This window comes from Ixodes scapularis, unplaced genomic scaffold (assembly GCF_016920785.2).
Source record: "Ixodes scapularis isolate PalLabHiFi unplaced genomic scaffold, ASM1692078v2 PGA_scaffold8__174_contigs__length_109621045, whole genome shotgun sequence".
In the NCBI taxonomy this organism is placed as follows: Eukaryota; Metazoa; Arthropoda; class Arachnida; order Ixodida; family Ixodidae; genus Ixodes; species Ixodes scapularis.
In genome coordinates this window covers 94,625,051-94,646,459 of record NW_024609883.1, presented here as the reverse complement: position 1 = coordinate 94,646,459, position 21,409 = coordinate 94,625,051, and the positions used below count along the sequence as shown (strand labels likewise).

The 21,409-nt window shown below is 44.9% G+C and overlaps 1 protein-coding gene across 1 annotated transcript; it reads right to left on the bottom strand.

Annotated features, from left to right (window-relative positions):
* Positions 1 to 91: 91 nt before the first annotated feature.
* On the bottom strand, positions 92 to 11,654 carry LOC121833632. Its single transcript, XM_042287065.1, has 5 exons — positions 10,935 to 11,654; positions 10,750 to 10,851; positions 9,873 to 9,979; positions 6,387 to 6,588; positions 92 to 219 (listed from the first exon to the last, which is right to left on the bottom strand). The coding sequence occupies exons 1-5, from the start codon at positions 11,227 to 11,229 to the stop codon at positions 92 to 94; spliced, it is 834 nt and encodes a 277-aa protein (XP_042142999.1). The 5' UTR covers positions 11,230 to 11,654.
* Between the last annotated feature and the right edge of the window lie 9,755 nt (positions 11,655 to 21,409).

Genomic DNA, 21,409 nt, shown 5'->3' with positions numbered 1-21,409 from the left:
CAAAAATCCGTTTGAGCGTGAAATGAGCTGTCAAGGTTCAATAGGATCTCGTAAATCCGTTAATTCTGAACACAATTGCCTCAGTGATTTCTTACTCGTAAGGGCTCAGAGGAGTCAAGGACCCCTCTAGGATGTGCGCTCCTAAGATCGGCGTCGCGTTGTCGAACCTGTAAATCAGCTCACGAGTGTTCAGGCTCGCTCTGAGATCGGTGAGGGTTGCTGCAACACAAGGGAGACCGCGTAATCAAAATTATTAGGGTGAGCTATTTGTATTAGAACTTTTAAACAATTATTAGCGCGAAGGACAAAAGAGGACAGGAAGATTGTTCTTATCTGTCCTACGTGCTATTTATTGTTCATAACGCTCATTATCGGACACGAGGGTAAGATATAGAATTCAGGCTCAGAACACAGTTGGAAGAGTTCGGTATATCATCCGGTGCCAATATTGGTCAATAACCAAGACCGCAGCATGACGCGGGCATTTCCGACTACCATACGTAGCTGTATACCACCCACATAACTCCTTCGTCGAGAAAGACGTCAGCCCTCGGATATCAGGTTTTCGATTCTTACGTTTGACAAGACACGGCGAAATAAACAGGTGACAAATTTTCTTAAACGGATCAGCATTTTCTGGGTCCTGTGGTTTAATTTGAAGCCGCACTGAGGGAAAAAGAAACAGTGCTGGAAAACAGTAGGTAGAAGAGCCAAACCTAGTGCACAACTATGCGAGCAACTAACTAAAGTTATTAATATAAGCTATGGTCAATCCTTTAATTGTTTGTAACCAAACTTGTACTATACTCATTGCAATTCTTAAGTATTAAAATTACTTATAATCCATTACTTTTTTTTAAACAATCGTGTTATATCCCTTGAATCCGTTTATTAGGGTGTAATCACAAGAGGAATCTGATTACTTTTGGAACTACTAGCAATGCTCGTAGCAGTTACTATATTTTCTTCCCCTTTCTCATGGAGTCCTTTGTTTTTCTACCAAAAATCATTGAACCAAGTCTCTGACATGAGGATGCTTCAGCAACAACAACAAAGTTGTGTGTATGTTTACACAGCCGGAAGCCTGCCTCAGCGGGCGTCTGCTGTCTTAGCCGCAGATGATCAATTCAGCCAGTGCAGTACAACCGCTAGCCTGGGGTCTTTAACGTCCACCACGCAGTAGTGATACACGACCGCACGCCGGTACGATTCTCATCCAAATCGAAACGGGCAGGGGTGGTGATTGAACCCGGGATCCCTGGCTTCTGCAGGGCGAGCTTTCGCCCCACGTGCTCCGAGCTGGAGTGCGCTAGCCCACTGGGCCACCGATCCCCCTACTTCACCGAAAGCAGTGAATTAAGAAGAAAAGTGGCTTATAATTCGCTGATTCTGATTCAGTAATGAAGAGCACAAAATACCCGTTAATAAACCGGCAAAAACAAAATTGTCCTTTCCGAAAATTTGAAGTAATCGAAAAAGTAGCGGTTACTTTTTAACTAACGTTCGATTCCTTGTCTTATGAAGTAATCAAGTAATTTAATTGAGCACTTGTAATTTATCGCACGCAAGAACCATTCTCACTCGAAACCCGAACACCAGTAAAACAAATGAATGCCCCATTCAGCGCTATCACCTCAGTGGTGTATGACGTCTTCTTTTCTACACCTTCGCACACTTACCATATTTCGTTACTTTCTCTTGGTTGCTTGCCTAACCAAGTGTAATTGTAGTGGATTACGTTTTTCGAGTAACATGCTCAAGACACGTTGTGTGTAGCGTTTTGAATGCATATCCCCACAAATCCGGTAGTACTATACCATTAGCGAGTTTTAGGGAACCGAGTTTGCACATCCGATCCGGTCCCCTGGGCCTTTCGGTACGAACTGCGCAAGCCCGACCACAAAAGACTCGCACGTGCGCAGTTCGTACCGGAGGGCCCAGCGTGTGCAAAAACGGTTCCCAAAAACGTTTGTCAAAGGGACCATGAAATGATTTTAAAATCGAATTTCATCCACCGCACGTCGTAAAAGGTGTGAAAAGAAACACAAAAACACAAAAATAGGGAGCCCAAAAAACTTATTTGCTATAAAACTTTTAAAAGAAAACTGGACTCTTTTGCGACTTCTTTCCTTCGAAAGCTCTGCCTTTTCACTACGATGCATCCGCAGAAACGGAGCACGTCAGCCGAATCCACGTCGCCTATTGGGTAAGAGCCTACCTCACCAGCACCGCGATCGTAAACAATAAATAGCCGGCGAATGTTTCCTAAAAGTTTTGTTAAATAATATTCAGATCCACATTTTGTAGCATAATTAGAGATGTGTGGCGAAAATTGCCAAATTTGATAATGCTGAGAGCCAAGCGCCATCTATCGTGTGGTAAACGAAGCAACTACTGCGCGTGCGCAGTAGGGCAGGGCCGACTTCAGAACGGTTATTTCCTTTGGTTTCCTTCCTCTCAAAACTCTGACTGACTGAACGTTTATTTTTCTACGTGTTCATCTCGCGCGTGCCGACTTCAAGCAGCAAGAAAAAAATGTACTTAAAACAGACCACGACGAACAAGAACGCTGGATCCACAACCACCCGAGAAGAGCGACAACAGCCGCGAATCCCGCTCCGACCAAGCTCTCAGAATATAGGCCTAGCAGGCACTCCGACTCGGCGCAGCGTTGCTTCGTCGCAAGACCGTCTGTCTGCCTACGACCGGCTGGCGTGCTGAATGGAATATGCCCGCGCTACCCTTGTGGACCCTTCCCGTATTATAGTTTGATCGCTGACCTCAATTTTAGGTTAAGAGGTGAGGTCAATCTCTTCCCCTTGTTTTCCGAGGCAGTGTTGACGAACACTCGTCGAAAAGGGACCCTCGTCGAGTCTCTCTTCTTGTTTTGTGTGATATAGAGCTGAAATAAACGCTGAATGGATTACCTTCGTAACACGGTATGTACACTTTGTTATTGGTATGCCATTTTTATTCTGACAGACTGCACGTCACTGTCGAGCTGTAACAGTTCGTGGGAGGTATACGCGCAATACCGCTCCAACCTTTCTTTGCCGAGTGTCGCGTCAGTATCGAGGTGCAATCGTAAAAGATCGGTCCCGAAGCGCTTACCAACAGCGCGAATACACCACTTCCATCAAACGCGCGCGTCCGCTCCGAGTGTGAACAGGTATTTACGTGGCTCTTGCTGACACTCGTAGTTCAAACGTATCTTTTTTAACGTCGGCTCGCTCCTGCATCTCCGAGACCGCGAAAAACGCCGCGGCAATTTGTTTCCATCTACGTCGCTTTGCAAACGACTGACACTGGCCGCCTTTTACCAACAATGACAGTTGGGTTGACTTCTGGAGTCTTCACCGGAAGACTCGATGCACTTCCCAACAGGCATACCGGCGTATGGGACTAGTCCCATGCTGTCGCTGTAGCGCAACGTATCTCATTGAATTTCGCTCAGCTGCGATGCCGCGATGAGAGGCGCCGATTCAGAAAATACGTCGGTGACATCGGCGCAGTAAAACCTACCGGCGCACCCCAACTCGTCGCCGCTAACGCTCCCATCTCCTACTGCCGAGAGAACTTCCGGTTCCGGAAACAGCGTACGTCACGGCTTGTTTTGCGGTCAAGAAAAAGTCGATATTTCATTAATTTTTTGTGCAGAAGTTAATAAACCGAGACGAAAACGGATGCCTGTTCGGCATTCAGTGAACATTGACGGTTTAATGTAAAAGTTATCTGGAAAAAGTAAAAAAGTCATTTCATGGTCCCTTTAATGCGGTAGCGTTAATATGCTACATGACAGGGAACTGTTGACGTTGTCCGTCCGCGGACAAAACGGTGAAAAGGGAAGCGCGCCGCGTAGAGAGGAGGAGAGTAGTGAAGGACAAAGGCGAGAGGGAGGCGACGTCACGGGGCGGAAGCCAATGAGCGCGCGGGAAACCGGTGAACAGCGAAAGCAGCGTGAGGCAGGGGATGCCGTTGCTAAGCAAGGCGGGCCAACGAGACCGAGGAGCGGAAGCAGTGCCTAGCTCGGCTGGCCGAAGTCAACACCTCCTAGAGAAGAAGGCCAGAGCGCTCTGAGAGGTTACGTCACAATGGCGGAGGAAGGAAGTCCATGGCGCAACTACGTGAGAATACGCTATCGATGTGAAAACAATGTCCCTCGACAAGCGGCGCGGTGGTGTTCGTTCATGCGCGTTTATCCGACATTAATATACGTTTTAAAGGCGGAGTCTTGTACAATTTATTATATATATAATATAAACGTATTATATAACGCGCTACCAAGGTTGAGAGTACCAAAATTATATTTATGAGTATTCCCGTAACCACGGGACTACGTGCAGTTCCGCAGCACCCCACACTTTTCGAAAGGACCGGTTGCGATGCTGCTGATGCCACATGGCTCCGATTCTGGTAAATTTACGTTGTGTGTGAGCTGCTGACTGTCTGAAAAGGAACGCTGAGACATTTCAGAAGGGAAGTAAACCGAAAAGAAATCCAGTCGTTGTCGCAGGGAGCGCACACCAGCAAGAGATGGGTCGACAACGTTAAGCCTTTCGTCGCCGCTGCTCTCGTGTGTGGTACTTTTGAGACTTGTTTCCCGTCGTATTTCTGTCATCACCGTAGTCTCGGGTAGTTTTTTTGTGTGTTCGCTTGATACTACGGCATTTACGTGCATTTGTGAAACAAGTCCTGCTACGGTTTGAGTGACGTGTGACAACTAGCCAACGAAGGCTCTGGTCGACTAATCGATAGACCTCTCTTGACAGAGAGAGGCTTCTTGGAGTTTGTATTCAAATGTGTTCGTCACGGATATTGTGGGACGTATGGATACGATCGACAGGTGAGAAACAACTTATTTACGGGCTTTCTTGTTCATGTAGGACGCAAGTAAGATGCTGCAATTGTTTTTTTTTTTTTTAATCGCATGATAAATTGCAATTTTGTTCCTTGTCATTATCCGTATGCAGTTGCGTCGACATTTGTAAATATGCGCGCTAATCAAGTTTTCACTGGAAGATGAAAATCAAGTTTGTGTGATTATTGAAAGTGAGTTGTTTGTGATTCTGTGTTTATTTATACTAAAGTTATTTTATTGCCTTTTCCGCGTTTATACTACAATCTTAACTGTATTAAGGTGATAGTATTATTATATACAAAACAAGTTATGTTTTGTTCTAAGGCAGCTCGAGCCCATAGGGAGAAGTAAATTAGTAGACTAAGTAGTAAGTTTAGTACCCCTGCCACAGGGAAACGTTAATATATTTTCATTCAGTGATATAGGATTTAATCAGCTCGCGGTCTTGAGTGATTATACGAGCGCCGCAAGCGGATTTGTCGACCCTATAATGTCATTCGACCGAAATTACATTAATTTTGCCATGTGGCCGGGGTATGATGCAAGAATTCAGTGACTGCACGCGATAACGTCGCTTACATGATCGTGAGAAACGCTTGTTTTGCCTTGTCCGCGTTGACTATGTCTACCTGATTTTTAACTGTTCTGTTTTGCTGTTTCAAAATCACTGCGTGTCTCGCCATTTTGTCAAAGTATTTCTGTATAAAATATGCATTCCTACAACAATAACTGCATGACTCAATGTTTTCGACTTAAAACAATCACATTTTTCGATAGACGTCTTGTACGCATACCTCGTGCCATTTCGTACCGATTATTTAGCGGTGTAATATTTTGCTCGTGTAATAAAATGTTTTCTAGACCCGTTGCTATCTGCAGCTTTCATTTTAGCTAATAAGACACGCGTATGTGACTAAAAACGCGTTACGACGGTCGATCTACGCGCGTTGCATTCGCTTCGACGCGCGCCCCCAATGGCCTTCCTTTGCGACGTCACGAGAAGAGCACTACGGCCTTGTCTTCTAGGAGGTGTTGCCGAAGTGCGGCGCAAGAGGCGGCACGCGGGTCTGAGTGCGACAAAGGCTGGGGCGAAGCGGGCTCGCCGAGCCCGCTTCGCCGGAAAAAATGAAAGGAAGATCCGTTGGGGGATCCTTAGAGAATGCGTTAGCATGGCCTTTGGAAAACGCCACATATGTCCCCCTTTGGGGAAAGCTAATACAAAAAGTCGTGCTGACGGAATCCCCAAGAATCCATCCATGAACCTACCTTTAATTTTTTTTTTTTCCGACGATTCGGAAACAGTAAAGAGGGATAACTAGCAAAACTCTAGGAAACGAAATCATACAAATGTTTCTAATAAACTAATGAGAGCACGCAGGATAATATACGAACTTGTACACGCCGTATGCATTTATTATAAGTTCCGACATGTTTATTGGGGAAATCATTGACTGCATTATTCTCTTTTCAATTGGGGATCAAACACATTGCAATGTTTGTTCTTCTCGCCGAATCGACGCTCGCTCACCGTTCTCACTGTCAAGGTGGGCGCCCATGCACGTCCACGACAGCTTCACTGACAACTTGCCGTCCTTCTTCTTTACGCCCAAAACCTTCAAATCACGGACAGGTGCCGGCGGCAGGTCCTCTTTGGTGGCGTTCTCTTTCACCTGGAAGACGCCGCCGAAGGACACCAGCCCTATCTCCGAGTCTCCCGTTGGCCACTGGTACTGTTGCAATGGAGAGACGGCGAAAAAAGAGAGCAGGGAATGAACCAGAAGAGGTCGATAACACTACGCAATAAACCATTTTCAAAGCTCCATCGAGCAGCATTAGCGGTCGCCATTTTTTAGACACAAGAAGACCCAACTTTACTAGATCAAAGTCATTTGGCAAGCTTCCTAGAACACCCGGCGCCCTTTTGTGGCGCGATGGCTCGGTGGCGCTCGCCAAACTATCAGGTTTTGTTTCAACCTACCTGCACAGACAGAAGCGACGGAACCGGTAATACGTTGTATTTACCTTGCCCGCGGTGGAAAGTGAGCCTATTGTGATTTTATAGTAAACAAAGATTGTGAAGAAGTTTGCTCAAAAAGAGCATCGTTCCAAAATGGTCCTTCTCCTTTGTGCGTAGGAGCGGTGCCTCTGGTGGCGCAAGGATCGCTATCCCCCGTACCTGCTCGCGTGCGGGCCACGGAAAAGGTCCGTTTTAAACCGACTCTCCTCCATAGAGTGTGTCAACTGATACAAAGAAGAATGTTTATTAGACCGATCTCACCAGGCAGTTGGACTATGCCACCGCCGGAGCAGCCATGCATCGTGGTTCATCCTTAAAGGGAAGCTGAAGCGGTTTTAAATATGAGAAAAAAAAAAACACTGGAGCCTGGGTAATTAGACTGCAGCCATCACGAATATCAAATTCGGTTGGCCATTTTATGCGTGGATTAACCGGAAAAGTGCTATCAAAGTAGTGCTGACGCCCCGCCCCTTCGAAGAAGAGAGAAGGGGCGGGAAAGAAGGGGCGAGAAAGCGATTACCTCTTAATAAATCTATACATATGATTGCAAAGTTACTCCAAGAGGTAGTCCATTATTGTAATGAGTACCGAAGAAGTCTGGCTAGAAGGGAAGCTGTGGCAATTGAGCGGGCGGGAGCGGTGCAGAGATTCCGCCTCCGCTTCGCGAGCCAACGCCTCTGGAACCAATCAGGGAGAGCCAAAAGTGTATTGTCACGGTTCTTGTCGCCTTTGTGCGTTTTTTATCACCTCACCGACTGACCCAATATTACGCACAGAAGGGAAGGCATACGCCGCATTCACTGTGCGTAATTGTAGCAAACGGAAAGACGGCGAGTATAATGACGATGCACTTTTGTGACGCTGCTTGATGGACCCCCTCAGACTGTGGCGTTTGTTGCGGTCAAACTTAAGATGAGACCGGCTGTAAAAAGCGGACTATCATCTGCGCGTCGATAGCACGTGCCACCCCGCGTTCCCACAAAGTGCATGAGACTATCGGGTCGTATTACTGACGAGACTGTCTATAACGAAGTCAACGGGAATCGCAAATCGCTTCGATATATCCGCTATTTCGATATAACCGACTTCAGGTATAACGAAGTGCAAAAGGGAATCGTGATCGCTTCGCTGTAGCCGCTGTCTTGTTGTAACCGACTTCGTTATAAGTGTACTGGAAGGGTAGTGTTGCTCGCCATCACGGATCGCAGTTGTGAGGCTGCTGTCGACCTCCAGGTGGTATACTCTGCTCTGTCACTACCGTCTGAAAAGTAAGACCTGCGGCTCCCTCTTCCATACGTCATCGGAAGCGGATCCACAGCTCCGCCTAGCTCGTGTCAGGGTCGCCGCGAGTGCGTCTTGCAACGTCTTATGACGAACGCGACGGTATAGGACGAACGGTTAGGCCGCTTCGCGGCGTCTTTCGTTCAGCTTCAACGTGTTTGGCACTCGCGGTAGGTCGGCGGTCCACCGACAATGACGTCACGCGCGGGCCTTTTCTTCTGGGCGGCATCGGTTTGGCAAAGCGAGCGATCGTCCCACCTCACATTCTGGCTCACCGTAACCCGCTGGTACGTCGTAGAGATCACGCAACTGTTTGTACCTCGTGGTCAGTCATGCCCAGTCTTGTACACGCTACTAAAAAAAAAGTAATCAAGTACAAATACTTTCGCTCAAAAAGTATTCGGTTAGATTACCTGATTAGTTGAAGAAAAAAAGTAATTGGCGATTAGTCGAAGAAGTAACCGGTACTTTTCCCGATTACTTCCGATTTTCAAAAGGACAAATTTTTCTGCCCTTTTGAAAAGGGTCTCAATTTTACTGTCAATCATTGAATTAGGATCACCAAATTTTAGTTCACTTATCTTCTTAATTTACCGATTTTGGTAAGCCATCCTCCCGTCGGAGACAATTGGTTCGAAGAATTTATAGAAAATATGTACAAACAAAGAGTGCCACAAAAAGGGGAAAAAAATTGTGACAATTAGAAGTAATTTTATTATTTCCAAAAGTAATCATATTCGTTTTGTGAATGCTACCTAATAAAGGTAATCAAAATAATTCAAGGTTACACCAAAAATAATTACATACAAGCAAGTTTACTTCTTGAGATTAGGGATGTCGCGAACCGGCCGAGGTTCGAGTTCGACAAGGTTCGACTTTATCGACCTTTCGGTGTAATGTTCGACGAACCTTGTATTGAAGTTCGACGGATGTGCGCCTGCACGACAGGCTGGCCAGTTGGCTTCAGATTGGATGGTGATGGCTAAGGGATGAATTAAGGGCAGCGCTGATTGGGTTATTTCAGTTAAAACACCACAAAAAAATTAAGTTATTCAGTGATTAAAACTGGTTTATTTTAATTGCAGCTGTTCATAAAATAAAATAACCCTTTGCTTAAAAAAATATTCTCCAAACCTAGACATGCTTGTATCAAGGTCTGGACACAATGCCCATGAAGTCGAACCGGTCAAATCGGTCGAATCTGATGAGAAGTTCGAAGGTTCGTCGAACCGGTTCGACCCTGCCGAACCCCGGAAGTTCTACCTAAAAATAAGGTTCGACAAACGTTCGCGACACCCCTACTTGTGATGAGTGCTGTACAAGTCTGGGCATGCCACGACAACTCGGGACAAATGTTGTCCATCAGAACCAACGTTTTGGTTTCGGTTTCAGTTGTTGCCTAAAAGGAGCTTACAAAAAAAGCATATTTTACTTTAACTGAAACCAATAACGTAAGGCCATTTATCAGTACTTATTATTTTAAGAATCAATTATTATCCTTGATGTCTCGAAACTGCAAAAATCCAGTTCTTCGTAACGCTTGAGTGATTTAGTTTAATCAGAAACATGTTTATTTTACGACCGTTAGTGACACAAAAACTTTGGAAAGTGCGCAAAATGTAAATGTTGGCAAGTTCACGAGCCCCGCATATTTTTTTGTTTTATTTTGTGTTACTAGTTGATTTCTGTTGTAGGAATTAACTTGAAATGACTCACAATTAAGGCACCAGGTAAACCGCGCCTCGACTTTGATTCCACGTGGCTCGCACTTCTGCACTCTTCGGAAGAACTTGAGGCTTTACACGTCTCATCACTCTCCATATCTGTTTTTACATGTACAAAAAAATTAAAAGGCCATGTTACTCAACCGTTATAACTTATAAGATATGGTTACATTGAGAGATGCTACAATATGCCTTGTTTTTAAATTACGGTCTCGAATGGCTTTGTGTGGTCTGGCAGATCTTCTGATTAAGCCCGATCTATCAAAAAAGATTATCTACATTTACGTAAAGCAGAGGGACTGGACCAAATAGGTGTATCAACAGTCCGTTTTTTATATCGCCGCTTATTCCATGGGGATTGATATTGGGAAGTATGCGTATTCATAACTCCGCAAAAAATGAGCTTTTTTCGTGATGGCAAAGCAAATACAATAATATTACTGATTCAAACTCTGTAGCGTGATAAACATTTAATCAGCGCAGTGATTTTCACAAACGTCATTGCATTTAATAAGGATAGAAAGTAACGAACTTTCAAAGCGCTTAAATTAGACAATTTATAATTTTTGAATTACAAATGAAAACAAATCGAACGTTTTTGTTTTGTTTTTACGATTGGAGATCTCAAGAAATTGGTTCACATTTTCAGAGGTTATGCGACCCCATGGAAACTTCTTTTCTTTTTAATTGAGCTCGGCTCAAGCTACCCCTATAGCATACTTTAAATTAATCTTGAAGAGTGTCGCATTTTTTGTCAAGTTCAAAAAACAATTATTGAATTTAGTATGTTCTTCGTGCTCTTGATCTGACCTCAACTTAAATCTCGGTGACTGTACAAGCGCCGCTGGAGAGATCGCAAATGACCGCACCTGATTTCAGCTCGCTCAAAAGAAATTTCCCAGGACCGACGGCAGAATGCTCAGTAAAGCTCGAATGACCTTCAAGTGTGGAAACTCCCGATGGTTCGGACGCTGCAGAAATTTCATAAACGGCAGTGTCACCCAAAAGTTCATTATAAAAAGTTTTAGAAGTTCTGTAAGGCAGTTGTACTTACACGAAGAACCAGGTGCTCTTCCACCTGCCTCATAAGTTTCAGGAGGCGTCAAGTCAGTAGATACTTCATTCTCTATAAAGCTTTCATTTTCAAAGGCGCTGAAAGTTGAGAAAGTTCTGTTGAACGCAATTCTTTCCGAAGTATTGTAAGGTGAAGTTTCGGTAGACCCGCGTTCATGCCCTGCAAAGGTTTCATTTTCTTCAGAGATCTCAGACCTACTGGAAGTTTTAGTCCATTCAAATTGCCTAGAACCTGTATGTGAACCGGTGCCTAAAAAGGATGGGCTCAATTCCATACTTTCAGAAGCATTGAACGGTACATACGTTCCTGGATATGTCGAGTCAACCGGGACGTTGTGCTCTGCAGAGCTTTCATTTTCGGAAGTGCCGAAAGATGCGAACGTTATGTTGAACCCGATTTCTTCAGACGTGTTGTGAGGCCCTTGTTCTGTTGTGTTGGATCTGGGCTCATAATCCGTAGATGTTTCATTTTCCTCAGATGTTTCAGCTATACTGGATTGTCCGGAATGTGTAAGTGGTTCAGTGGCAAAGTAGGATGCGTTCAGCCCTTCGGTTTCAGAAGCATTGAAAAGTGTATTTGTCAAATCGACCGAAGCTCTATTTTCTGTAAAGCTGTCGTTTTCGGTGGTGATGAATGATGGCAATGTACTGTTGAACCCAAACTTTTCTGTTGTATTAGAAGGTCCAAGTACTGTTGTGTTTGACCTGGGTTCATAACCTGTAAAGGTTCCATTTTCATCAGTGATTTCGGTGCTATCCAAGGCTCCTGTCGTCCTGAATATTCCAGAGCCTGTAGGTGATTCAGTGCCAAAAAAGGATGCGTTCAAACTTATGTGTTCGGAAGTATTCAAAGGTAGATAAGTCACAGGATGCGTGTAGTCAACCGAGGTTTCATTCTCTACAGAGCTTTTATTTTCAGGAGAGGTGGAAGAGGAGGAAATTCTTCTGGATTGATTAGGTTCCCATGCATCAGAAGTTTCAGGTTGTGTTATGTTTGAACTGGACTCATATACTGCAGAGGTTTTATTTTCCTCAGAGATTTCGTAGCTACCAGTGACTCCTGTCGTTTCAGATTGACTAGAACCGGTATGTGAACCGGTGCCTAAAAACGACGTGCTCAATTTTATACTTTCAGAAGTATAGAAAGGTACATACGTTCCTGGATGCATCCAGTCAACCGAGGCATTGTGCTCTGCAGAGGTTTCATTTTCAGAAGTCCCGAAAGATGCGAAGGTTATGTTGTAGCCGATTTCTTCAGACGTGTTGTGAGGTCCCTGTTCTGTTGTGTTGGATATGGGTTCATAATCCGTAGATGCTTCATTTTCTTCAGATGTTCCAGTGTTACTGGATGGTCCGGATGGTGTAAATGGTTCCGTGGCAAAGTAAGATGTGTTTAGCCCCTTGGTTTCAGAAGCATTGAAAAGTGTATTTGTGAAATCAACCGAACCTCTATTTTCTGTAAAGCTAATATTTTCAGGGGTGATGAATGATGACAATGTACTGTTGAACCCAAAATTTTCTGATGTATTGGAAGGTCCAAGTGCTGTTGTGTTTGACCAGGGTTCATAACCTGTAAAGGTTCCATTTTCATCAGTGATTTTGGTGCCATCCGAGGCTGCTGTCGTCCTGAATATTCCAGAGGGTGTGGGTGATTCAGTGCCAAAAAAGGATGCGTTCAAACTTACGTGTTCAGAAGCATTCAAAGGTAGATAAGTCGCAGGATGCGTGTAGTCAACCGAGCCTTCATGCTCCATAGAGCTTTTATTTTCGGGGATGGTGAAATATGAGTACGTCTTGTTAAATACAGTAATTTCCGACGTATTGGAAGGTTCAAATTCTGTTATATTCGACGTGGGTTCGTATACTGCAGAGGTTTCATTTTTGTCTGAAATGTTGGAGCTACCGAAGGTTCCAGTCGTCCTTGAATATATAGAAAATGTAGGTGGTCCAGTGCTTGACAGGGATGTGTTTAACCCTGTTGTTTCAGAAGCACTGAAGGGTGTCAGGGTCCCAGAATATGTCAAGTTCACCAAGATTTCATTTTCTGTCGAGGTTTCATTTTTGGAGATGGTGAAAGATGGCAGACTTCCGTTGAACCCAACGCTTTCCGATGTATTGGAAAGCACATGTTGTGTTGTGTTTTCTCGGGGTTGATACCATGTAGAGGTTTCATTTTCCTCAGAGATTTGTGTGCTACCGGAGGTTCCGATCATCGTTGGGTGTTTGGAACTTGCGGATGATTCAGTGCCAGAAAAGGATGTATTCAATTCTGCGGTATTTGAATAATTGAAATATACACGAGTTCCGGAATGCGTCAAATCAACCGATGCTTGATTATCTGTAGAGCTTTCATTTTCAGGGGCGCTGAAAGATGAGGAAGTTTCGATTGATTCAATATTTTCCGAGGTATTAAGATATTTCGGTTGGGTTGTGTTTGAAGTGGTTTTATAACCTGAAAATGTTTCATTTTTTTCTATATCGTAGCTAGCGGAGGTCTCAGTCGTACCGAAAACTATTGAGCCTGTAAGTGCTTCAGTACTGAATAAGGTTGCGTTCAACGTCATGTTTTCCGAAAAACTGTAAGGTATCAGAGTTTCGAGTTGGGTTATGCTTATTGAGGCTTCGCTCCCTGTAGAATTTGCATTGATAGAAGTGCCAAGAATTGACAGCGTGCTGTTGAATTCAACTCTTTCCGGTGTGTTGGAAGGCTCAGGCAGTGTTGTGTATGAACTGTCTTGATAACCTGAGGTGGTCTTATTTTTCTCAAGACTATCATAGCTACGGAAGGTTCCAGTCGTTTCGGAAATTCTTGAAGCTGAAGATAATTCTGTGCCGAACGTGGATATGTGTAACGTCATGTTTTCGGAAAAATTGGAAGGTATCACAGTTTCAAGTTCCGAAACGTTTATCGGGACTTCACTTCTTGGAGAGCTTATAGTTGCAGGAGTACCAAGAGGTGACAGCGTTGAGTTAAACCCGATTTTGTCCGATGTGTTTGAAGTTACAGGTAGTGTTGCTTTTGAAGAGGGTTTATACCCGGAAAAGGTTTGAGGGAACTCAGTTGTTTTCAAGCTCTCAGAGGTGACAGATATTCCTGGAGGCATTAAACCTGCGCTGGCTTCGGAGACTGCAGGGCTTGGTAACGACTCGCCTAACCCCGGAAGGCCTGGTGTCATGGAGGCACCCGGAGCTGTTGAGCTCAGCCGTGTCTCTTGGGTGATTGTGACATCGGTCCTCACGCTGTATCTTCCTTTACCCTGAAGCTCTGTGAAGAAGGCCGAATATTCGCCGTCGTTTTTAGTTAGGTCAGGCCCTGCGTAAGAGAGCAGAAACAAGCTCAGTTTTCCTGTGATATATGTGAAGAAAATCCTAAAAAAAGTATTATATATATATATTTACTGGTCTGACAGGCCCAGCATCATGAAAGTACAAACAGGGGTCTCTGAAACCTAAATATAGCATAAACTATTGAAGTTTATGCTAAGAAACGCGGGATCAATTTTCCAATTCTTAACTTTACCATCTAATTAATCCAGTTCGTTTTTACTTCTTGCGGCATAATACGCGGCTTTCATCGTTTCTATTCTTTGCACCTTTGTGTAAACAAAGCGTAGGAGTGTTTTTATTGGGTAGTTTTCGTAGGTCGTTCCGATACCTCTGGTAACAGTAGGGAGTTTTAGCTAGTCGTTTCCACACGAAAGGTTCGTCCTCAAACGCACCGCCGACGCCACCAGCATGAGTGCTCTAGTCGTTGGGGGCTTTTGCAGGCTGTTCTCGTTCGTTTCTTCCACTCCGGCCGAGGGAGTCGTCACCGCAACGCAACCAGCACACTTGACTACTCGGGTAAGAAAATATGGCGGTTAGTTTAGCGACTGGTTCTGCCGACCCTGCTGAGCGTTAGGCTGAGGACTGCAGAAGGCAATTTTCCATCCTGTTATTCTGCTTCATTTGAGAAACGGAACCAAATCATTTCGAGCAATGCTCACAATGGTTAGCGATCGTGAATGCCCTAAACTACGGATGCTAGTCAATCTTTGCGAATTGCGGGCTGACTAGCTGCCGCGGCGACCGCGAGCAGACGAAATGGTTGGGTTCGACGGCACCCAACGTGACCGATCGTTCATGTTCAAGATGACGGATGCACTCCACCTACCTTTGCGGTCGTTCAGACGCTTTTTACTGTATCTAGCTTTGCAGGTCTTGACATTCCGACCGGTAAATGTTACGTCTGCCGTCTTGTTTGCATTAGTCGTGCTCCAGCAACACGAGTTGCCGCGGTGGCCATGGATTTGCAGGCAACAGAATGTTTCACATGCATACTAGAAAATGGCGCTGCCGATCAGGGGCAATCATCATCATCGTTTACACGGTTGCGCCAGTTTTACGATTTGCTAATATGCGTTAAATTTTACGTACTGTATAACGGAACGGACAAGGAACTGTGTGCTCCAAAAACAACTCCCTAAAACTCCCTGATACCCGACAACGATACTATGCACGCGCAAAGGTGACGGTGGAGAATCAGGTATCGTTATCCCAGTTCTCGGAACGGTCTACTAAACTTTACTTGTGCTTCGTTTTAGCCAACGAAACTCAAGCACTCAGTTGGGAAACTCACCCTTAAAACCAAGACCGCTCGCGTCCACCGAAACCAAATTAGATACGAAAATAGCGCCACCTTTTAGGACGAGTCAAAACCAAAACGTTAATTTATACCGCATCTGCGAAACGGCACCGCAAGACGGGGCCACCGGCTCCTGCGGGACTCTACTAGAAATGATTCCTGCAGACGTTCAGTTCCCGGAATGGCCACTGCTGGAGAAAAGGCGGCGTTGCGATCGCCTTTAGTTAGGTTCTCGAGTACTGATCGAAGCCACTTTTTCAAAGCAGGCTCTATGGAAGTTTCTCAACTGAGTTGTTCTACTAACGTTGGTTTCAGCTGCAGTCCAGACGCATATCTGACGCTACGAGCTAATGGAACCAATTAAGCAGTGTCAAAATCGCAAGTCACTGGGTCTTTTCTGTTTATGACTGCTTTCAGCGATGATAGAACACTCATTGGTCCCATCAGTAGCGTCGTCTGCACCTGGAGACAATGCAATGAAAACAAAGTTTGTTTTATTTAAGAGCATACATAAGACACGTACTTTTTGCAATTTTTTCACAAGAAGAAAAAATAATGCGCATTATTTACGCTGTTATTCGTAATTTAGATGGAGGTCACGGCCCACTCTAACCCCCGCATCTAAATCAGTTTCTCCGCCCATTACTTGTGGATTAGCTTGGCTGCTCGGCCGAACACGCTAACAAGCCTTGTGTCTCTCTTTCACGACATCCGGCGCGTCTAGTCTGGCGTCTGACAACGGCTGCTGCACGTCTCACTAAACCGTGCAGTACAGCCGAAGCTTCAGGAGAGAGAGCGTATGCTAACTTGTTCAAGAGGAAGGAAAGGAGGAACGGCAGAGAAGAATTGGGGTTTTACCGTTCTCTCTTTTCCTCATCTTAAACAGGTCGGGATATTCTCTCCCCTGCAGCTTTGGCTGCACTGCACGGTTGTAGCGAGTCGCTGGAGTCGCGAATATCGCGACTCCAGGGAACTATAGGGGGCGCGCTGGTCAGGCAAGATGGCGGACGAAAGGAGGTCGTTTTCGTCGTTCAGCCACGTCGATCCCCACAAATTACTTGCACTGCAGCATAAAATCGGTGTTACCTATGAAAGACAAGCGATTTTTCGACGGTAGAAACATTCTTCTGGTCAGTGCGTAGGGATGACACGGCGGAAGCATAAAAATAATTACTGGAAACGATGTTTGTTTCCATGCTGCCTACGAGAACCAAGCAGCGGTAGCAGACGACAGAGTCGAAACGACCTCCTCTCCTGAGCTTCTCGGCGTTGTCGCTCTCTCGAGCTTCTCGGCGTTGTCGCTACGCGGCGTCGATTTCGCTCTAGTCGCCAATAGTTGTGTGAGCTAACGCGCAGCAGCCTTCGGCATCGTCTGCTATTTCACCATCGTCTTTCGTCGCCTGCGATGCCCGGAAGACGCGGACACGAATGCTGCCCGTCGGCTTTCGTTTTCGCCTTCGTCCGTCTGCTATTCCGCCCTCTGACTAAATACTGTTACAACGCACCAAGACTCAGCCATAAAAGAGGCGCTCTAGCGCCCTGTCATGCACGACCCACGGATTAATACAACCTCTGTCAGCGTCTATCAATATGTGGCAATAAGCGACCGAGGGGGCAAACAATTTAACAAAATAATTATGCAGTCCTTCTAGCTCTACTGTTATTATTCTTTTTCAGATGACTTCCGCGAGCAAGTTGGGTGAGCGTCACAGCGTAGAATTAAAACTCGACGAAAAAAAAAAAGTCGGAAGACAGCTATGCACTTCTTATGAATTGTGAATGCGAAAGCATGAATGTCCGACGATGTGGATGCTAGAGGCGACGCCATGTTCGTCGGCGGCGAGACGAGCAGACGCCTCCGAGCTCAAGCCAACGTGCCCGTTTTAACCGGCGCGGAGCCCGTAGTGGCATGGGGATGCGGTGGTTAGGTTTTTTTCGGCGCGCTGGCTGAATGGATGGATGGATGAATCCGGCTGAGCCTTTTGGATCGGGCAATAGCTTACGCCACCTAGCCATATTGTTTTACCATTTAAGCTTAGAATATTTAAATGTGAAATCTATATTCACTGCGCACTTCAAAGAAAGTGAGGCTATAAAAAACTCTCTCCATCAGTTGGATGGATGGATGGATGGATGAATCCGGCTGAGCCCTTTGGATCGAGCGGTAGCTTACGCCACCTAGCCATTTTGTTTTAGCATTTAGGCTCAGAATATTTCAATGTGAAATCTATATTCACTCCGCACTGCAAAGAAAGTGAGGCTAGAAAAAACCCCTTGCCATCAGTTAATAACAAAATACCTAGTTTTCGCTCGCTTTCTGCCATCATTCACTTAAAGGAGCTGTGCAACGATATTCAATTGGAATGCTTTTCTTTCTACACGAGCTTACTGGCACACCTGGGACTCAAGGGTACTCACACGCAACGCCATTGGCCAAGAAACTCCTTTGTTGCGGTGTAATTTCAAGGACAAAAGCGATCATTTTCATTCAATCTCTCCTTTGCAAAATGTGATGACGTAACTCGGGGATCGCAGTACACCCAAGTGACGATATTTGAATGCGGTTCATAGATTGGACCCGAGCCCTGCGTGGGCACTCGACTTGGGCTCGTGACAATTGCTAGCTCGAGAAGAATTCGGGTTGTGACCCGTGTCCAATCGCTGCAACGACGACAACAGCCGAGCCATAACAATGTCTGGAACTCAGCGCGTGTCCTGCGCATTGCCAACCCCAGCGCGTGGCTATGATCAACACTGGCGGCATATAATCGGCTCCAGATCACGTGGCCGCTTGTTCTGGCTGCGAGTTGAGGAGGTGACCGGTGCTCGTTTTTCTTAAATTTTTTTTCTGGGACTTCTATGGCGTAGGGTGAAAAACGAACGCCTGTTTCATAGGTCATTAACGTTAGGGATCCGTTTTAAGCGGTATTTGTGCACAGTACAAAAATTGTTGCATCGCTCCTTTAATCTTTGCTTCGTAATCTCTACAGTCTTGAAATCCACTATCCCTTAGCTGTCTCTAAAACCCAATGACTTTATTAAATCTATGTTGTCTTCGGTAGGCGTAGGGTGAAGCCCTTTACAGTAAAATATCAAGTGCTCAGCCATCTCGTCCTCCTCTCCAGAAGCAGTGCACACTGTGTCCATTTCCTGGTACTTCGCCCTGTATGTTCTGGTTCGCAGAACACCCGTCCTTGCCTCAAACAACAATGAGCTTCCCTAGAATTTTCATAAATGCTTTCTTTGGCAATAACTGTTTTGTTTAATCTATAGCTTTCCAGAGCCGTCTTTGTCTGCATTCCCTCTAGCCACCGATCTCTTTCTGTGGCCTTAACTTTCTTCTTAACTGAGACTTGCTCTTTCGTATCTCCACAATATCCTAAAAACTTTCCTCTTGATTTCCTAGTGCGCTGTCTCCACTTTGTGTCTATACTCATGTATAAATAGCTGAAAACCTTTCGTGCCCATTGCGGACATCCAGCGCCATCTGGCGGCGGTCGTTGAAACTGACGCGCGCAGCGGCGAATATTAATGCTTTCGCATTAATATTCGCTTTGGTACGTCCGCTGCGTTTCAAAATCAGAGGGGCTACTTGCCTTTCAAGGCGAAATGACGGGAACATACCTGGTCTATTTTGGTGCGAGCCGAACGCCATATTGCCTTCAGCCAATTTGCTCGCAAATTCTTACCTGTGTAGATATAATCTCGGTATTGAAACCATGGTCGGAATCACGACGGTTGCACAATTTGCATTGCAGCGGGACCGCTTTTACGGGAACCAAAATCTTCATTCGGTTTCAATACGCGCAATAAATGAAATCAAGCCAGATCGATCAAAATAGTGCATGTGCGATGCTAGGCTTAGGCCGATTCCGCTACGAAAACATGCATCCGCACAGCCCTTCCGAAGGCGCGTACTTCCGATGGTTGTTTGCTGCAAACTACGGCGGTTGAGATCTTCCTCTAAACACCTCTGTAAACTCAAAACGACCCGCGCCAATAAAATTTGAGTACAGCCATGTTCGTTAACGTTTGAAATCGAAGCGGCAAGGCAGTCTCGGGATATTTTTTTTAAAAATAATGACTTTACCAAGATTATTTGTTTCTTAAACATAAAACTATCGATTAAAATACAATTACGGAGCGGAGATTCATATTTAAAACCAACTTTTCACACGCCAATTATCTCTCCAGCCAATGAGATATGTAAGCAAGCACGGAGCAGGGCTTAGCAGGGCTGCGACCTCCACATTCTGCACCTAAATTACGTCTAGCGGCATAAATATTGCTCGCGAAGAATTTACTTTTTGCAATAAAAGTATATTTATTTTTTAATATACTTTTAACTTTAGTTTAATTGCAGTGTCCCTTTAAGCTGAAGCGAAGTTAAGAGGCAACTGAGGGAAACGCTGCCCATATCAGGTGTACCTTCGTTTTTTTTTTTTAACAACAAAAGTACACCTGTTTCTTTTTTTTTTTACAGTTTAATTTGTGTTTGCCTTACCTTTGCCGTGGTCGTAAAGTGGCAGAAAAACCCTCCCCGTAGTCCCGTTGAAGTCGACAGTAGCGACAGCTTTGGCATTCAGAACAGCGTACCCGTCTTTGGTGACTCTAGTGTATATCAGTGCCTGGTTGGTCACCGGGTCGTGCTTGACACACGTCTCGGCTCTGATGGGGGCCTTCAGCGGATCCCGCTGAGTCGAGAGCACTACGACCGTGACATTAGAAGCTTGGCCTCCGCGGGCTGTCAAGACCAGCTTCCAGGATTCGGTCTGAAACGGTCATTGGTAAGAGCTGTAATTGCTCGAACCAATTCACATTGCACGTAAAGTGAAAAAAAATAGGATTTAATACCGTAGTTTCAACTTCACTTATTACTCGTTTTCTGAGTGAAAACTTTGATACCGACGTTGACTACAATAAGAACGACAGTATGCAGCAGCTTATAATGGCGTTCAGAGTTTCAATGATTGGCTCCGGCGGGCGTTATAGGAGAATGGTGCGATTACATAGGGTTTTTGTTGCAAAGTTTGTTTTAATAACAACAAAACTTTTGTTAGATCTTCTCAAATTTAACAAAAATGGTTGCACCAACATAGGAGGAGGTATTCATTGGACTCCATATTTGAGTGCGCTTTTCACTGGGTATGCGCAAAACGAGTTTACGTTTATAGGCTGCTAAAACCGCCAGTCCTTATGGTGTGGAGTGGATTTCAAAATATTTGCGGAAGGTCGCCCTCAGCACGAACTGAGTGACAGAGGATTGAGCTACGATCACCGAAAAATACTACTCACTATAGTACAACCATCCCAGTGCTGTTTCCAATTTAAATTTCGAGAAAGACGCACCTCAATTACTTATTTTATTGCAAGAAAGAAGGAAACTCCCTTTCCCTTTTCTGTTGAAGGTAGCTCAGAGACCCGCTTTGTTTAAGAGAGGAGGAGAAAAAAATAGTAGAAAAAAACCAAATGCAATATATTTTTTTTTTTTTGCGATAAATAGGCATTTGTGAGGAAGGGGCTAAAAAGATCTGAGACTGCAACATAATGGGCTGTAACACCAATCAAACAAAGCTACAATCGTACGGACCAACTTAAATAAATGTACACAAGTATTCGTACTCAGACTAATCCTCGTGATAGGAAATTCAACGTAGGAACGAATAGATTCGTTTATACGCAGTGAAATGCACTATGAAGTTATAATATATCATACGGATGTCACGGAGCCAATAGTGCATCATTTCTTGGATTATGAACACAGTCTACAGAGAGTATATCAATATTTCGAGAAAATAGAGTATTTTGGAGAGGCTGTAATTTGCACTCAC

Bases quoted from the DNA above. Each gene is read 5' to 3' on its own strand.
- LOC121833632 (XM_042287065.1), bottom strand. From the start codon at position 11,229: ATGGAATTGAGCCCATCCTTTTTAGGCACCGGTTCACATACAGGTTCT. The intron at 10,852-10,934 runs GTAAGTACAACT...AAATTTCTGCAG, and splicing joins AAGAGCACCTGGTTCTTCGT to CGTCCGAACCATCGGGAGTT. The intron at 9,980-10,749 runs GTGCGGTCATTT...ATGTAAAAACAG, and splicing joins TTTGAGCGAGCTGAAATCAG to ATATGGAGAGTGATGAGACG.